The sequence below is a fragment of the Paroedura picta genome, chromosome 18, assembly GCF_049243985.1.
Source record: "Paroedura picta isolate Pp20150507F chromosome 18, Ppicta_v3.0, whole genome shotgun sequence".
NCBI lineage: Eukaryota > Metazoa > Chordata > Lepidosauria > Squamata > Gekkonidae > Paroedura > Paroedura picta.
In genome coordinates this window covers 13,870,193-13,889,728 of record NC_135386.1, presented here as the reverse complement: position 1 = coordinate 13,889,728, position 19,536 = coordinate 13,870,193, and the positions used below count along the sequence as shown (strand labels likewise).

Sequence of the window (19,536 nt, the reverse complement as noted above, 5' to 3'; positions counted from 1 at the left end):
CCTCCGTTCAGCTCCCTCTGCACATGGCTTTCGTGGCAGAGCGGCCCACACGGCGTTGCTGATTCCGGACCAGGAAAAGAGGCTTATGACGAGGCCGGGATCAGCCTGTATTATTAGAGCCAGCCGAATAATCTTTTTTTTATGCACCTGTTCCCACCTCACCAATACTCCCATTAATACTCCCATTTAGTCGGCACCGAGCACAGCTGGCCGAGGGTGAGCGCTTCGTGGCTCTTGCGTGGCTGGCTGTGGGTTTTTTAAAAGTGTGGGTTTTTGGGGGAGAAGGGGCAGCGGGAGATGGGGGGTCGGTGGGTGGGTGAGGTGAGGATGAGAACAGCCAGAAACCTGGATTGAAGAGGAGGGAGGTTTTGACCATGGTCCATTCCTCCAGTGTGTGTCTGTGTCTTTGTGTGGGTGTGGGTGTGGGTGTGGGTGTGGGTGTGTGTGTGTGGGGAGAAGATGGCATTTCACAACCCCGGTGGCTGTTCTGTCTGCCTCTGGGAGTTTGGTTGAGGACAGCTTAGACCAGGGGTAGTCAAACTGCGGCCCTCCAGATATCCATGAACTACAATTCCCATGAGCCCCTGCCAGCAACCTCTGGCAGGGGCTCATGGGAATTGTAGTCCATGGACATCTGGAGGGCCGCAGTTTGACTATCCCTGGCTTAGGCTGAGGCTCCGTTGCTAACGATTCTGAGAGGGGAAAACGTCAGGAAGAATTCCCGCATTTCTTCCCATAACGACTGGCAAGAACATGACTTGCCCCTGTCCTTGTCGTGGGCTTCTGTGTTGGAGAGAGGGGTGTGTCTGCGTGTGAAGCCGGTTATCTGGTTAAAGTAGGGTGGCCATTCAAGTGGGGCTGAGAGGTCTCCAGGAATCACAGCCAATGGATCTCCAGATAAGAGACAAAAGGACAGCTTGGGAAGGTGGGCTCTGTGGTCTCTTCTCTCTCTGAGGTCCCTCTTCCTCCCCAGATTCTACCCCCCCAAAATCTCCAGGGATTTCCCAATGCAGAGTTGGCAACTCTAGATAAAAGCTATCTTGGTCTACCATTCTGGGGGAAGGAGGGATCTTGGCTCCCATTGTTTATTCATGCCTGTATGTACCTCGCTTTTATTCTTTCTCGTCACAGCTTTTAGATCATTCTCCTCACAACAGTCATGCGAGGTAGGCTAAAGGCAAAGTGTGTGGTTGGCCCAGGGTCATCCAGTGAGTTTCCATGGCACCGAGTGGATTCAAACCTCTCTCTTTCCGTTCCTAGTTCTGACTCTCTCACGCCTTCACGACGCTGGCTAATGTGGTATAGTCCTCTCCCCTGGAATAATCTGGGGACATCAAAGGTGGAAAATTAGCCTCCGTGTGTGTGTGTGCTGTGCTGAATTTTCCCACTGACAAGGAATTATCAACCTGTGGGAATTGTGAGAGGTGTAATCCCTGCACTGCGGTCAAGAGGGGTAAAGTCCCTTCTGCTGCCTTTTCCCATTGCATGTCACGTTGATGATTAATTTCATGTTTTGTCGGTTTTGAAATAATACATTGGCAGAGCAGTTAGTCAAAACATTGACTGGTGTTTTCAAAACTTCCATTTCAAAAGGATCCTTACCTATGTTCCTGCCCTGCCAGCTGGATCTCTTCAGATCTTGGAATCTAAGAAGGGTCAGGCTGGGTCAGTTCTTGGACGGGAGGTCATCAGGGCAGCCTGGTGTTGCTGCACAGGGGCTGCAAGAGCAAACCCCCTCTGCGGGTCCCTTTCTTTGGGTTTGCCATAAGTCAGCTGCCTCATGATAGCCCTTCCTGTACCTCCTGCGAAATGTTCCCTCAAGTTCAAGTGAACCTTGTTTGTAGTTAGAGGCATCCCTAGAGAAACTTGGAGTTCAGATAATAATCTTTCTTTTTGCCCAGGCAATTTCCCTTTGTGCCCATGTCAGTGGGAGCAGAGCGTGGGCTGGAGAGGTAGGGCCCTACCCCAGGCATCTGTCTTTGATATAAATAAAAATAAAGTCTAAATACGAATCAAGCCACGCCCGGCCTGAAGGAGTCCCTCCGAGAGCTGCTGTGCTGCTCATGCCCTTGGGGCGGCACGTGGTTCCCTCTGCCTCAGACAGGATGTAGCTGGGAAGCAAATCTCGGTGCTGTGCCGGAAGCCCTTTCCTACCCGGCCTGTCACACAGAAAGCTGGCAAGCAGAAGCAGAGCTTGCCTCCTGAAAGGCACAGACCAGGCCTTGGTGTGCTTGCAGGGCTGCCGATTTTCTAAAAGCTTGCCCCCTCTGAATTCTATCCTGTTTTAGTTGCTTTATTTATTACTAGTTTCAAAGCCCACCCACCCCCTCCCTCTCCCAGAGCCCCCCCCCCGAAAAGCGGCGCCGCGGTCCTCCTTCCAAAGGCGAGACAGAACCCCAGGTACACTCACCGGCTTCACGCTGGTCCTGGGTGTTAACGGCGTGGGCGTGGCCGAGGAGGCTGGGCAGCATGGAGGAGATGCGGGCAGGACAGGCGCCTGCTGGCCAGCCCCCACCCCGAGGCTTGTCTGCAGCTGTTGGCTGGCTCGGGGGGCGTTGCTGCTGCTGCTGCTGCTCGTGGGTCCGGCTGCGGGAAGGCAGCTCGGACTCCGTCGCTGGGGTCCGCTCGGTGCGCCGTGGGTGGAGGCAGAGGACCGTGGGCGAGGAGGCCGGGCATGACAGAGGAGACACGGCCCCGGAGAGGCGCCTGCTGGGCAGCACCTTCCCCGACGCTTCTCTGCTGGTTTTCTTCCGCAATGGCCTGCCTTGGGGGACGCGGCTGCTGCTGGGGCTCGGGGGCTCGGGCATCCTGCTGCGGGAAGGGCGCGAGGCACTTCCTGTTTCGTGAGTCTCCGTCGGGCGGCGGGGCCTTCCCCGGGCAGCAGTTCTTTTTCGGCGGCTCTGTGAGGCGGTGGCCTGATGCGGTGAGAGGCGCTTTGCGCCTCTCGCCACATCAGGCTGCCAGGCAGGGAGCCCCTGGCAGCCGCGCTCCGTGTGGCTGCAGGGGGCTCCCTTGCAGGCAGCCTGACGCATCGGAGGCGCTTTGCGCCTCCGACGCGTGAGGCCAGCGGCAAAGGAGCAACCACAGTGGAGGACCACAGTTTGACTACCCCTGGCCAGTAGGGTGGGAGTTTGGCTGACCCCCTTTGGCAGGCCTTCCCATAAGAATGGAGAGGGCAGGTGGATGGATGGGCCAGGTGCTGATTTCACCCATCTCCAGGTTGGCACCCACAGAAGCCCCAGCCGACGTAAATGAAATTGAGTTTCATTTAAACTGCCCTTTCCACTACCTTTCCCAGAAATGCCAGATGTGAAACTGGGCGGTAGCTGGCAGGGTCCTGTGTTGGCGAGAGGCCGCATGAACATACGAGAGGGCCTCCTAGATGCAGCCACTTGTCCATCTGCTGTCTGGGGCCATCCCAAGAACTGCATTTCCTTAGGAGAGCAAATGAGGAACAAACCGGTTCAAATTGGTGCTGCAGGTTTGCTGTTCAGTAGGGCTGTCAACCTCCAGGTGGCATCTGGAGATCTGCCACTATTACAGTCAATCTCCAGGTGACTAAGATCAGTTCCCCTGGAGGAAACAGGTGCTCTGGAGGTTGGCAACCTCACTGTTTGACTAGAAAGAGGGCCTGTTTCCCTTATTTTCCGCCCTTCGGCTTGAAAGGGGAAACCAATGGGCATGGCCATGTAACCTTTTCTAAAAATACCCTTTAAGACACTTGATGGAATGCTTTTTAGAATTCTCACTGCCCTGTCGCTTCGCCGAAATCTGTGTATCTTGTTTCTGTAGAAAAAGATGTTGTCTTGGGAGTAAAGAATTTGTCTTGTTAAACGGACCAGGAGCCCATTGCCTGCGGAGACTCTCTGGCAGAGGGAAACGAGAGAATCGTATCGTAAGCAACCGTATAACTCAGGAATACGAATGCCATACATGGACAAGTTCAATCAGATTTTGAAAACATTCAAAGAACAGTTAATAATGGAGTTCTCACAAACTGGGAACCAAGTACGGCTGTGCTGTCAAACTTTAAGGCGTCTCTGTGGCGGGCAGACTTTTAAGGTATCAACTAAGTTTAGCATTAGTCGTATCAAAAGCGTGACCGGTTTTTGATGCCACACGTTGCATTTTTTCTTTTCAACCATTAGCAGGAAGTAAGAACAAATAACTCAACCAGGGGAGTCCAAAATAAAGTTTAGAAACAAACAGACACCATCTTGCCAGTTGAACCAAATAAAACCACACAACATCCCTACAAGAAAGTTTAGGCTAAGAGGCTTCCGGTTTGGTGTAGCGGTTAGGAGTGCAGACTTCTAATCTGGCGAGCTGGGTTTGAATTTGCACTCCCCCACATGCAATCAGCTGGGTGACCTTGGGCTCGCCACGGCACTGATAAAACTGCTCTGACCGAGCAGGGATATCTGGGCTCTCTCAGCCTCACCCACCTCACAGGGTGTCTGTTGTGGGGAGAGGAAAGGGAAGGCGACTGTAAGCCATTCTGAGATTCCTTTGGGCAGAGAAAAGTGGCATATAAGAGCCAACTCTTCTTCTTCTTCTTCTTCTTCTTCTTCTTCATCATCATCATCATCATCATCATCTCTAGTTCAAAGGACCAGCTAGTGGGTGATGGAAAAGACCTCTGTCTTGGTGGGAGAGCCGCTGCTTGGTATGGAGAAGATCTCAAATTCAGTCTCTGGCATCTACAACTAAAAATATAAGCATAAAAAAAAAGATTCAGTCTGAGACCTTGGAGAGCTGCTGACAGCCTGAGTAGACAATAGTCACCTTGATGGAGCAGGAGTCTGATTCAATAGAAGGCAATGTCGTGTATTCATGTTGGGTTCATCTCTTGAAACTTCAGCGCTTTGCAAACAATGACATTTTGGGGGAGAAGTTTTGTTGACTTGCTGCAGTGTGTTTTGGTGTCGCAGAACAGAATAAATAACGCTTATTTCAAAGGCTCAGTGCACAACCATGAATGATGCTGTGGATACTTATGAATGTTGTCCCCCACCCCTCTGTGAAAAGTAAATTGCTTGTTCTGCTTTGTATATTGGACAGTGCTCCAATGATAATTAGACAACTCCCCCCCAGTGTAGTTAACATGGTGTCCAAAGCAACCCATTCTAACGATAACTTTCTTTTCTGTTCCAGCATTCTGGGTCATGAAACTAAATCCCCAGCAAGCTCCGTTGTATGTGAGTAAAATCATTTTTCCCATTTCCCCCCAAAAGGTGTGCTTTTAAAAAACTAAATTTTGAGTTCTTAGAAATAACACATTATTACTATTACTATTACTATTACTATTACCAGTCAGTCAGTAACCTTTTATTGGCATAAAATATGTATAAGACATATAAAAATAGGGTTTAAAATTTCAACAAAATAATGAAATAGGCCATTACTATTACTATTACTATTACTATTACTATTACTATTACTATTACTATTACTATTACTATTACTATTACTATTACTATTACTATTACTATTACTATTACTATTACTATTACTATTACTATTACTATTACCACCAATATGCTCTGGACCTGTTTGTATTGTTGCACTGTTGTATTGTTTATATTGTTATACTGTTACATTGTTATATGGTTACAACTATTAGTTATTATTGTAAGGTTATTAAAGTTTATAGACTGTTTTATGTATTGTTCTTTGTTCTTATGTAAACTGCCCTGAGCTTCCAGGGAGGGCGGTATATAAATATAATAAATAAACAAACATTACTATTACTATTACTATTACTATTACTATTACTATTACTATTACTATTACTATTACTATTACTATTACTATTACTATTACTATTACTATTACTATTGTCTTCATTAATAACAACAACAACAACAACAACAATAATAATACAACAGCCATAGTTTTATAGACCTGCCTTCCCCTCAAGCAGGGCCGGGGCGGTTCACATTGCCTAGCATATGTACTGTTGAAATTACTGTTAAAACATGGTAGTGCTCCGATTTTCCCTTTGAGTTTATCTTTCCGTTTGTGTGGGGGGGGGTACCCTGGAGAGGAATGGAGGGGGGCCTGTAGATTTTATTGTCTATATTGGCTTGCTCTGGGAAAGTGACATTTTACAGGGCCTGTGGCATCACTACTCACATTTCATTTGGCAGCTTGTTCTCCTGGGCTGGGGCCATGGCTGTAAAAGCCAGGCAAACGTCTTCCAGGCCAGGAACTGCCGACATGTTGGTATTTGAAGATCTTAAGGTTCTTCTGGGGAGAGGCAGTGAGTTCAGTAACATATAGCCAATGATTGAATAATTAAGCTGTTAGCATTAGTTTGACATCTTGGTCAGCAGCATCTGATTCAGAGCTGCAAGCCATGTGAAGTCTCTGTCCTTGTGCCGTGGGTCTGTCCTTGCATTGCGGATCCACTGAACGTAAGAATACAGAACAGGAATAGTTCTGCAGTTCCCCAAAACAGAGGACTCAAATGTGTACCATAAAATGATCAGTGTACATAGACATTACAGAGAGCTGAACTTCAAATCAGATGCTGTGGTTGCTAATAAGTTCTGACCAAGAGATTCTTCTTTTAAATAATTGAGATGTAAAGTTAATCTTCTACAGGTAGTTGGAGGACTGTAGACAGGGATATTTGGGGAGAGGTGGAATAACACTGGCTGTAATGTCAGGACACTGACAATGAAAGCAGAAAGTTGCTCTAGGAATCATTGGAAAACTCTCTGGTTTTACCATAGAATTTCTGGTGAATCCTAGAATTACCATACGTCACTTGTGGTTTTTTTCTGTTTTTTACCAGATGTGATATGATAATGCAGCCATAGCTTGGTTTTATTTTTCAAATTTTCTCCTGCCCTTGGAGTGGGATCAGGCTGCTGGCGTATTCCAGTCCCTGAAATTAAAACCGACTTTGTATTTTAGAAAAAAAGTTGAGCAGGTTTGAGCCCAGATTCTGTGTTCAGCCACACAACTAACTTATCGAATGACCTTGTACCAGCCTTACTCACTTGTCCTAGCCTACCTTACAGGATTGTTGTGAGGATTCGGCAGAGGAGAGCCCCTTCCCTGCTCCCACCAGTCTCTCAGGTCGTCTCTAGGAAAGAATTCCCTGAGCCTATATTGTTGTTTTGTTGTATGTGCCCTTGCATTCATAGTACTTTATTAAAGGGATCCTTCAGCTAGGGCAGGGGTAGTCAACCTGTGGTCCTCCAGATGTTCATGGACTACAATTCCCATGAGCCCCTGCCAGAAAATGCTGACTGGGGCTCATGGGAATTGTAGTCCATGAACATCTGGAGGACCACAGGTCGACTACCCCTGAGCTAGGGTGTTCTTTTATATGGGATTGTCCTTGTGGTGAGGCAGAAGCCTGTGGTCATCTCGGTTCAGAGCAGATTGCCTTTTCATGTGGTCCTAGTATTGAAATGTGGTTGGGGAACATGTTTACACACCCGTCCCTGGATGCTGTCCCAGAGTTCCCCAGGCAGCCTCACGCTTTTCACTCTGTACTTTGATCCAGGTATTTGCAGCCCTTTTACATTGAAAGAGACCTGTTTTTAAAAAGAGGTGTGATAAATTGTTCGTAGTGTGCTGGGCAGAAACCAGCAAACAAAAAGAGCTGTTGGGATTACGTTACTGGTCAAACAAGCTTATTTTTGGGGGGGGTGCCTGCCAGCTCACAGCTTTTGTGCAAACCATTTGGAGAGATTAGTCTGAGTCGGATGGCGGGGGGGGGGGGGGAGAATGTGGGCAGGAACAGAAGAGAAGAGGAAAAGGATTTCGGGATGGATCTGCATCACCTAGAACAGGGGGAGTCAAACTGCGGCCCTCCAGATGTCCATGGACTACAATTCCCATGAGCCCCTGCCAGCGAAGGGTGCTTGCACTTGAAAGCTCACACCTTGAATAAATCTTTGTTGGTCTTAAAGGTGCTACTAGACTCTGATTCTATACAAATGACTTCAGTATCTATACCCAGATACTGCGGGGGAGGGACATTCTGGGGTAGAGAAGAAGGCAGAAGATGGGAAGGTGGAGGGAAGCATGGGGGTTTCGGGGGGGGGGCTGGAGAAAATATCCAAGTGGTGAGTTGAGTGGCAAACTGGGAATGAAAGAGGAGACATGAGGTTAGACACGAGGGAAGGGAGGGCTCCTGTGTTTCCTATGTGGGTTCTTACAGGTCTCCAGCTTGTTCGTAATATTCATTTTTGCTGTACAGGGAAATATGGGGGCCCCTGTGGGGCACAATTGATCGGTGCAGCATTGTGGTGAGAACCGGCAGGGTACAAAAGGAAGCATGCAGCCTGCCGCTTTCTCCGGGTCCCTTTCTGGAGGTCAGCATTGGGGAGAGATCCCAAAGTTAAAAAACTTGACAACCAAGCGGTGAAAGTACCGAGGCGAGGCCACTGAAGGACCCCCCTCCCCCTGCGCCTTCTTCCCGCGTGGTTAACATGGCGTCCCAAAGCAACCTGTTCTGAAAGCCGGCTGTGTGTCCCCTTCGTGTTCCTTCTTCTCTTTGTACGGCCCCTATCCGGAAGCCAGGTTTTGCTGGGCAGCCTGGTGCCACCTGGTGGCTGCACTTGAGCCTACAACTCATCTTCCGATGATTTTCCTCTCCCTCTGAAAAGGGGAGTCTTTTTCCTTCTTTGCGTGGGCAAACATTTCTTGCAAGAAACAAAACATGCGTGTTGCTTTTGACGAGGCGACATCATAACATAGCAAATATGAGCTCCGCACCGTTCTCATGTAGCCGCAGTTGCCACTGCTTCCGGAATGACAGGCTGGGAATAAACTATGGGATGGCAGGTTTCTCCCTGCCGCCTCTAGTTTCCTTCAATGCAGGTATAAAGAGAAACCTGCGGATGAGCAAGATTTGAATGTGGTAGCACCTTAAAGAGTACGGACTTTCCAGAATCAAGGCCCCCTCCACGCATTTGTCACACTGCGCATGGTTTGTGCCACATTCATTGAAACTTACAGGACTTAATGAGAGAAAGACATGCCACAAGAACAATAAACAGGCGAAATAAAAACAGTTTACAAGACTGGAGACCAGTACAGTGAAGCATTTTATTATACCCTGTACAATCCTTGGTACTGTGCATGCTTGATTCTTCTTTATATGCCACTGGAGCAGCAGAAGAAGAAGATTTGGTTCTTATATGCCGCTTTTCTCTACCCAAAGGAGTCTCAAAGGGGCTGACATTCACCCTCCCTTTCCTCTCCCCACAACAGACACCCTGTGGGGTGGGTGAGGCTGAGAGAGCCCTGATATCACTGCTCGGTCAGAACAGTTTTATCAGTGCCATGGCGAGCCCAAGGTCACCCAGCTGGCTGCATGTGGGGGAATGGGGAATCAAACCCAGCTTGCCAGATTAGAAGTCTGCACCCCTAACCACAACACCATGCTGGCCGTTAACACATTTAAACCTTAGCCTCCCATTTTAGCCAGGTACTTGTCCCGGGGTCATTTGTCAAGTGAACGTGCATTGCTTGTTCCTCTCAAACACGTATCAGCCATGTGTCCAGGCAGGGTCTACATATGTTCACTATAACTTGTGAACAGGGCTGCTAATAAAGTGAGTCAACAAAATTATGGGACAATGCGCAAAAAAAAAAGGCGCAATGTACACTAACTTGTGTTCCGCACACACTAATGATAACCCTGATTACTTTATTAAAAGGCACAGTATTCATGCTCGTGGTATCAGCCAGAAAACTCTTCATGGTTCTGTCCCAGATTCCCACTTAGTGTCTCAGAGTACTTCAGCCAAACCCCTTTTCCCACCGAATAAACCAGAATGCTTGTTGTATTCACACATAACGTTTACTGGAGAATACTTAAAAAACAAAACAAAATGGTCTCTGGAATTACCAGTGGGTGAACAATATAGGTAAACAATATAACTTGTGTATGTGTGTGCATACATGCACACACACACACACACACACACACAAATGCACAAGCAGACATGTATTAAACTTTGGGAAAGGTTGGCAGCTGATTCCCAATTGTACAGCTGACCACCTGTTAGATTTCTGTCTCCCATTCTAAATAGCTCTGTGAGCTGGAATGATGATGGGAAAAAATAATGCAGCTGTTATCAAATAATGATAAATGTCTATAACTTATTGCCTCCGTTTTGCTGCAACGGCAAAGGAAATTAGATCTCCGCTCCTCCAGGAAGCTGTTGGTGGTAGCTTAAATATAGGCAGGCTGGAGTCCCCTTGTCTGTTTGTTAAACCATTTATATAAACTAATTTTATGACTCTTGTAATGACCGGTAAAATCCTGTTCTTGTGCTCTGGCGTATTTGTGCCAACGTACTTGAACAAATAAACTTGATGGATAGAAAATTGGACAGTAAAAACTATTCCCCCGCTGTATGCCACAGAAAGGCTTTTAGTGGCCTGGATCCTACCCCTCTGTGCAGGGAATGCCTCCCTCCCTGTTCCTGCAGCTCTTTTCAGTCTTCTGGACGCAGAATTTTCAGTCTCTTGGGACCCTTGTGGAGGAATATCTCTATGGGTGGGGATCAGTAGAGCTGCAGGGAGGTAGGAGAAGGGGTTTTATAATCATAGAGGCCATCTAGTCCAACCTCCCGCAGGATCAGCCTGAAGAATCCATGCCAAGTAGCTTTCCAGCCTGTTAAAGACCACCAATGAGGGGGAGCCCACTGCTTCCTCAGGCAGCTGATTCCACTGCTGAAATGCTCAGGCTGTGAAATTTCCCCCCTGATATGTAGCCAGTACATTCTGCGTGTTGTTTAAACCCATGACTATGGGTCCTCTCCTCTGCTGCCCACAGGAACCTTTCCCTTCCCTCCTCTAAGTGAAAACCTTTCAAATACCTAAAGAGAGCAATCCTGTCTCCTCTCAACCTCCTCTTCTCCAGGCTGAACATTCCTGAGTCCCTCAGCCTTTCCTCATTGGGCTTCGTCCCCAGGCCCTGGATCATCCTCATCGCTCTCCTCTGACCCCTCTCCATTTTGTCCACGTCTTTTTTGAAGTGAGGCTTCCAGAACTGCAGACAGGACTCCAGGTGGGGTCTGACCAATCTGGTACGCAGCAGAACTGTGACATCTTGTGATTTTGATGTGATGCCTCTGTTGATACACCCAAAGATTGCATTTGCCTTCTTTACTTTCGTATCACACTGTCTACTATTTAGCTTACAGTCCCCAAGTACCCCAAGATCTTGTTCATACACACACTGCTCCCCAAAAGCAGATCTCCCATCCGGTATGCCTGCTTCTCATTATTGTGACCCAGATGTAGAACTTTGCACTTCTCCTTACTAAATTGCATCTGGTTCTCATTTGCCACTTTTCCCGGGTATTCCGATCTCAGTGAACTCTGTCTCTGTCTTCTGCGGTGTTTGCTACCCCACCCAGTTTGGTGTCATCCACAGATTTAATGAGTCCCTCCACCCCCTCATCCAGATCAATGATAAAAATGTTGAAAAGTACCAGACCCAGCAATGGGCACCCCACTGCTCACCTCCCTCCACTCTGTTGAAATAACGTTGGCCACCACTCCTTGGGTGCCGTTCTCCAGCCAATTCCTTATCCACCAAACCCCCTGAAATTCCAGGCTGCAGTCCCCCAGTTCACCTGTAAGAACTTCAAGGGGAACCTCCGTGAAATCTTCCACCATGGCCACTCTGCTTAGGAAAAGAGTTGCTTCATCTCATTGTCCTTTCCCCCTCCAGGCAATCTATCAGCTCTTCTGTTATGGATCCCGCCACCCTGTAAGTTATTTTTGGTTGGAAGAGGTGAAGGAGCAGAGAGCAACACTGGATTACGCTGCGTGCAGTAGCACCCCCTGAGGTGGGGCAGCTGCCATGGCCCAGGGCTTCTAGCATAGCTCACTGATACCCCCCTACATATTTGCTGGTGCTCCACCATGTTCACAGCTATATGCATTGCCCAGTGCCCCTAAGGAAAGGGCTACGGGTGGTGGTGAGTGTAGGTTGGGGAAAGACTTAGGTAAGGCAGCTGGGAGGCATGCTAGAGGGTGGGAGGGAAAGAGGGCATGCGCAGGGGCCTGGTGGGGGAAGGGGGGGAGACGGGGGACTCTGCCAAGTGCCCCTTTAAACCTGAAACCCGTCCTGTCTTCTGCACCCAGTGTTCAGAATGTTCTGGAAGCTGGCATGATCTCTTGGCCCTACGGGATGAAAAACAGCCCCCTCCTCCCTCCCCTTTCTCCTTCCCCTTAAACATGACATTTTCCATCACCACTTATTTCTGAAATGTTTTCGCTCAGAGGCATTATCTGTAGAAAGCTGTAACACAGCCAGCAAATGACATGGGTCTTTCTCCCCTGCGTGCCTGACCCAGGTCACTGCTTGTTACAGGGGCCTGCTTTTTAGGTTTTTTTTCATTGCACACACCGGTGGTATCTCTGACGCTTCAGAGCACACTGTGTAACATGAGCGCACCTTATTGGAATGAGTACTTCTTGGCCAGAGTATTTTTTGATACATTAGTGGTTTGTTTTGCCGGAGTTGCTTGCTGGCCAGGGATGGAAGACAAGCCTTGTTGCACCTGGCAAAGCACCTCAGGAACATGACCAGATCCCTGGTCCATCTAGTCCGGCATCCTCTCTCACACAGTGGCCAACCAGCTCCTCTGGAGGCGCAGAGGATCCAAGCTACCCGCAACCCCATCAACATCATCTAAAAGGATAAAATAAACTTTGGATATGCATGTAATGCAATCATTGAATGTGAGCCCAAAGCCATCCATGTGAGCTTTGCAATAGAATCAGGAGTCGATTTCCTTGTGTCTGAGAAGAATAGCCATTTTTTCCTCCCCTTATTCAAGTGGTTAAGTATATAGAGAACTTTTCAAAATTGCTCGCAGCTGTATTTATTTACTTCATTTATACCCTGCTGTTCTCTCCAGTGGTGACCCGAAGCTGCTTACAACATCCTCCTCTCCATCCTCACAGCAGCCTGGTGAGGTAGTTTAGAAGCTTCTTGTGGCAAACTGGAGACTTGCACCTGGGTCTCCCACCTCAGCACTCAGCACCTGGGTCTCCCACCCCAGCCTTTCTCCACTTTTTTACTCTTGAGAAACCCCTGAAACATTCTTCAGGCTTCGAGAAACCCCAGAAGCGGCGAGATTGAGCAGATTATGGTTGGGAAGCAGAGCTGTTGACCCACCTACCTGTGGCCCCTCCCCTTCCCACCCCTCCAGGTCCATCATTGGCCATTCTAGGAGGGGAGGGCGGGTCAGCATGCCCATATATGGTCCTATCACCTGACAAATGCTTAAGACATTTAATGCTTAAGACATACATACAAATTAACTCCCCCTCCATTCAGGAAACCCTCCTAGGGCCATCAGGAAACCCCAGGGATTCACGCCATCCTGGTTTAGAAAACCTGCTCTAACCACTGCACTGTTCTGCCTCCAAGGGGCAGGTAAAATAATTGCAAATTGACCCTGGAGCCATGTTTTGCCACGTTGCTCCGTTTGCTGCAAAGAGCCAGACCCGTTAATGGGGCGCATTTTTCTCGCTCACCTAATCTACGGGGCATTTTAATAAAGTGGCGAGTGCTTTTCCCTTTGCAACATAACGCGACGAAAGGCCTTTTCAGCTCTCAGTCTCTTGGGGAAATCATCGCTGGCCATCTGTGGCTGTGGTTTTGTGCTCCATCCTGCCCTATAAGACTCGATGCAAACTGTCACCAGATGCCGTTTGGGCCCTCCGTGGAGCTAATCTTGTGCTAGCACACTGAAGGGACGTGTTATTAGCACGTGTTGACGGGGCCCGGTTCCATTTGGCATTTGTTCTGCTTTTAATAAGAGCACTGCCCTTCAGTTCTGCTCTGTTGGGGGGGAGGGGGATCCTATTGTGTTTGACCTCAGGCGGCTCCTTCGCTCGAGGCAGAGCTTCAGAGTGGCGCAAGCTCTGAGCTGTGTGGCTCTCCAAAAAGGCTTGTAGTGTGGGGGTGCTGCTTTTCGGGAAAGGTGATGGGAGAGAGACAACTTTCTCCCCTGAAAAAGGTCACGTTCAGCATATCGGGCTGCTTCCCCATTGACTTTTTGCTCCAGTTTTGTCTCTCTGACCCATTCTGCACCGGCGGGGCTGGTGTTTGGGCTGGAGCAGATTGCCCCACCTCTTCCTGCGTCCAGATGGAGGAGCATTTTCCCAGCTGCACCCGGTCCGTCCTAGAATTTTGCCTCCAGATGAGGTAGCTGGGGTGGCGGGGGCCTGTTTTTTGTTTGTTTGAAGAACGTGGCATTGTGTAACCACACAATACCATGTTCTCCAAACAAACAAAATGCCCCAGACGGCTCCGGGATGCCGTAGCTGTGGCCGCTGGTGGGGAGGAGCCGGACCAGGGTGGCCCGACTCTTCCCTTCCCGATGGCCCAGGACCGACATAGGCCCCGTCGTCTCCTGGGGCAAACAAGTGCCTGAGTCAGGACTGGCCCAGCCACACTGTCATGTGGAACTGGGAATTTACCCTGCTGCCGGACAAGCGGTTTGGGGACGATTCCCAGTGCAGAAAAGATCTCAGTTGGCTCCCCCACCCCTCCGGTGCACCTGTTTCTGCTCTTAGCTAACTGGAGGCGTTTTTTTGAGCTTTGAGCAGAAAAAAAGACCCATTAGCTCTAAGGTGGCCAAACTATGGCTCTCCTGATGTCCATGGACTACAATTCCCATGAAACCCTGCCATAAGCTGGCAGGGTTTCATGGAATTGTAGTCCATGGACATCTGGAGAGCCACTGTTTGGCCATCCCTGCATTATGTTAAAATTGGTAATAGAACAATTATTGCAGCCTAACGCTAGACTGATACCAGTTGCTGTTTTTACGACACGGCCTGCAAAAGCCCTTCTGTGATCGGCAGCCCTGAGAAGATGACTGTGGGGGGAACTCCAAGGCTGCCCTCCACATCTCTAGGGAAGCAATAGAAAGCACACAGGAAACCACTGGCGTACGGGCACGGCTTAAGAGGAGGAGCTGCCCTCCTTCCGAGTAACTTACCCAGTATGCGTCTTCACAAATTCCCAGTCTCGGAAGAAAAAGAAGAGCTGTTTTTTTGTCCCCTGCTTTTCACTGCCCGAAGGAATCTCAAAGCGGTTGCCCTTCCTCTCCCTACGACTGTGAGGTTAGTGGGGTTGAGAGAGCTGTGAGGTTAAGATCCCCATCCTGTCCCTGAAACTCAGTGGTCATCCTGGACAATCCCACGCTTTCAGCCAAACCTACAGCCCACAGGAATAAAGTTGGAGGCCAGTGGCACCTTTAACCAGAACCAACGGTTTATTCCAGGTTTATTCCAGGTGTAAGCTTTTGTGTGAGAGCACCTTTGTTGGTCTTAAAGACACTCAGACTTTGCTGGGTTGCTTCAGACCAACATAGCCACCCACCTGAATCTACCTCACAGGGCTGTTGTGAACAGAGGAGGGGAGAATGTTGTAAGCTCCCCTGCTCTGGGGAAGAGTGGGGGCTGACCTTGGTTGTGTAGCCCGGAGGCATTCAGCACCCCTCTGAGAGGTTCGTCACTTGAAAGTAAAGGTGACTCTTTTTTCGTTTTGTCCCGAACGAAGGGAAATGGCATGCTTTCACTGGCAGCAGGGCTGGCAGCCAAGTAAGCATGGCTCAGTCCCAGCTAGGCACGAAATTAAGCCATCCTGCATTTGCCTGCTCGTCCCAGGTCAGGGCTTTGATCTTGCGTGGCTCTCCCTGTACGGGCCATTGGGCTTTCCATTTCTGCACTGCTTAAAGCGAAGGGGGTTATAATAAGCGCCCTGGGTGGTGGTGATCTCAAACAGATGACAGTATTTAGGCAATAATACGCGGCGAAAGGTAAACACACTTGGATTAAAACGTCTCTCCAGGAGGACGGAGAGCCGGCAAGGAGGCTGCTGGGAAGGCCTCGCTGTCCTAGGATTCAGGGACTCGTTTGTGTTAATTCTGGGATTGTTTAAAGACGAGCCACAATTGTGAATATAGATTACAGGCAGGGTTTATTTTGTGTGGGTGAATTGAATGAAAGGCTTGAATGCTGTATCTACTTAGGCCCCCCCGCAGGGCTCTCCGATCTGTGGGTAGGAATCTGCTGGTTGTCCTGGGCCTCCGGGAAGTGCACCTGGCCTCGACCAGGGCCAGGGCTTTTTTGGCCCTGGCCCTGACCTGATGGAATGAGCTCCTGTAAGAGCCAAGGGCCCTGTGGGTTCCCAGGGCCTGCAAGATGGAGCTCTTCTGCCAGGCATTCGGATGAGGCCGGGATGGGGAGACTGAGGAGTAAGATTGGGTGCCTCCCTTCCTCTCTTCCCTGCCTCCCTGCCTCCCTCCCTGCCTCCCTGCCTCCCTCTGTCCCCTCCCTCCCTCCCTCTGTCCCCTCCTTCCCTCCCTCCGTCCTCTTCCTCCTTCCTTTCCTCCCTCCCTCCCTCAGTCTCCTTCCTTCCTCCCTCCCTCCCTCCCTCCCTCCCTCCCTCCCTCCCTCCCTCCCTCCCTCCCTCCATCTCCTTCCTTCCTTCCTTCCTTCCTTCCTTCCTTCCTTCCTTCCTTCCGGCTAACATCGGCAGGTTCATCCAGGAGGACACAACGACTGTGAAGGGGTCTGGGGGTCAGGGGTCTGCAGGGCAGTTAGTTGACTGTCGCTGCCATCAGTTGTATTGTTTCAAGTGTACTGAAGTCATCTGCTGTCTTCTCTTCTAGGGAGACTGCTTGATCTCTGTATTGCTGACCCAAGACGACAACGTGGAAGGCGAGGATGTAGTTTTTTATCTCGTGTTTACTGGGTCTGCTGTCCAGCACTGCACAAGCACCAGGAAGGTCACTTCAGGGACATTAGAGACAATTGCTCCTGGTAAGTATGTTTGTCCTCACCACTGAGCATTTGGCTATAAGCCAGGAGCATGCACATTTTTGTTAGCTCACCTGGTTCCTCTCCCAAGACAGACAGGTGGGCTCCTATCAGTCCTGCTCCCTGTGTTTTGAAGCCAAGCTGCACACCTCTGTTTTGCAGTGCAATGGCTAAAGCTCCCCTCTTCCTGCCCAAGTGTTGGAGATGCTCTCAAAGTAGAAAGAAGTGCCTCTGTTCTTGTTGGCTTGCTGAGGTTGAGTGATCTTTTGCCAAAGTTCTACCCATGTGTGGAACCCCTGCGGTAAACTTGATATAGGAGCCAGGTGCTACCATTTCCTTCCGTCATTTTATTCTGTGCTGTGGGTTCTGATTTGTTTTATGCCCGCCTCAATTTCCGCAGGCAGTGATGGATGCGGAATATGTATGAAGTGGCTTGGGAAGGGGGCAGCTGGCCAGGTTTGTGAGGATCGACAGTGGACTGCCTGATGCTACCCAGATGGACCAGATGAGTGTTCAGAGTCCAGCTCCGGGCTCTGTCCATGCCTAATACAGGGGGCTGTACATCTTCCGTGGGACTCTCTTGGACTCTCCAGTCATGGTCTGCTGAGGATGCCTTTCAATGCCTGAATTGAGGCTCATCTTTCTCACAGCTGCATCCAATTTCCTGCTTGAAAGAAGTTGATAAAGTTGCCAATTCCAGGTTTGGAAATTCCTGGAGATTTGAGTGTCGAGGCTATAATGCTTAGAAATCCACTCTTCAAAGCTGCCATTTTCTTGAGGGCGACTCAACTTTGTCATCTGGAGATTACTTGGAGTTCCTGGAGGTTGGCAACCCTGGCTGTTGAGGGCTTTCCCCCTCCCACCCCTACTAGTTCCATGGGAACGAACGTCTTAGATTCTGGTTTTGTAGCTGTGTCGAACCTGGTTTCCTCTTCATAATAGTGCTCATATAAAAATGTTAAGCCCTATTCTGATAAAGAAGACGGGATTCTCTGGTCTTCATAAGGTTTCCTTCCTTTTGAATCGTACCAATTCTGAAACAATAGAAAGTGTGTCTAAATTATTGCAAGGTGACATGAAGTTGCATCAGGATAATTGTGAGGGACAACTTGGTGTATGCTGATTACTTTGGGTTCTCGATTCCAGGGGTAGTCAACCTGTGGTCCTCCAGATGTCCATGGACTACAATTCCCATGAGCCCCTGCCAGCGAATGCTGGCAGGGGCTCATGGGAATTGTAGTCCATGGACATCTGGAGGACCACAGGTTGACTACCCCTGCTCTATTCTGTCATTTTATCCAATTTTCTCTTTGGTGTCTATTTACCCTAATTTTTATTCTGGTACGGTTTTATATGCCTGTGGAAGGATTTCTGATGCTTAATAGTGTTGTGGTTTTGCAATGTGTAGGCAACTCTGTTAGAAATATTCCGACTGTGATCTGCTCGGTAGATTCCAGTTTCGTAGAGTGTAGCTGTCCAATTATATCAAATGCAATGCTTGCCTGGATGTTGTTCCATTTTTAGGCTGTTTCCTTTGCTTCTGGTTCGGGTTGTGCTTGGATGTCTGGTGTTTCCTCTTCCTCTCCCCTTTTAAAATATTGTTTCCATTGTGATAGATTGCATTGGTGTGTCTTTTTTTTATATACCATCTCAAGATTCCTCTATTTGTGAGGTGGTGCCAACATGATTTAAACAAATAAATGGAGAAACATTCCGTTGTAGGGCCATAGGTATATGTGGGCGTAGAGAAAATCTCAATCCTGCTGCCAGTTTGGTGTAGCGGTTAGGAGTGTGGACTTCTAATCTGGCATGCCGGGTTCGATTCTGCACTCCCCCACATGTAGCCAGCTGGGTGACCTTGGGCTCGCCATGGCACTGATAAAACTGTTCTGACCGAGCAGTGATATCAGGGCTCTCTCAGCCTCATCCGCCTCACAGGGTATCTGTTGTGGGGAGAGGAAAGGAAAGGTGACTGTAAACCACTTTGAGACTCCTTTGGGTAGAGAAAAGTGGCATATAAGAACCAACTCTTCTTCTTCTTCTTCTTCTTCTTCTTCTTCTTCTTCTTCTTCTTCTTCTTCTTCTTCTTCTTCTTCTTCTTTAGTATGCATTCTGCTGGTCTGGTTTCTGAGACTTAATCATTCTATACTCTTATCTGTGGATCCTTAAGGACTAGAAACTTGTCTCTTCAAAACCCAAACAAACAAAAAGGTTGAGATTTTTCTAGAGTTGAGTTCTGCAGCCATGTTCTGGTTGGAGTCTGCTACAGTGTTTCATGGTGGGAAAGATTTCAGCTTGCAGAACTCAGCATTTTAACTTCCGCAGACCATTCTAGCCCCAGATGCTCCCTAAAGTGCTGTTCATGGGGACCGGGAACCCTGTTTGGGCTGCAGCAGGAGGGTTGCGGGACATACAGGTCTGAATTGTGCCTCAACAGGGCTATGAACGTGAAGTGTTATTGCTAGGACGGTGGTGGTGAAGGTGCTAGTTCTAGATTGCGGCTCTGAATAGTCCTGGACGCGGCTGTTCTCAAAACACAGCAGGAAAACACTTTTCTTTCGGCCGGCCCTGGGAGACTCTTGCATAAGAACAGCTGTGCATCTTGGCTTTTCTGTCACAAGCAACCGCTGGAAGCAGTTCTCTGAAGAAAGGGAACTTGGGTGGGGTCGCAGGCAAGGGATTGCCTCATGAAATACATGAATTACTGTTGGC

The 19,536-nt window shown here is 49.0% G+C and overlaps 1 protein-coding gene across 1 annotated transcript in view; it reads left to right on the top strand.

Moving 5' to 3' along the window:
* LOC143827682 (A-kinase anchor protein 13-like) overlaps positions 1–19,536 on the top strand; it is an 85,010-nt gene that overhangs the window by 46,094 nt on the left and 19,380 nt on the right. Inside the window, exons 3-4 of the mRNA XM_077317451.1 lie at positions 5,155–5,198; positions 16,677–16,827. Coding sequence (XP_077173566.1) covers positions 5,155–5,198; positions 16,677–16,827 — 195 coding nt within the window. The remainder of the gene's footprint in view (positions 1–5,154; positions 5,199–16,676; positions 16,828–19,536) is intronic.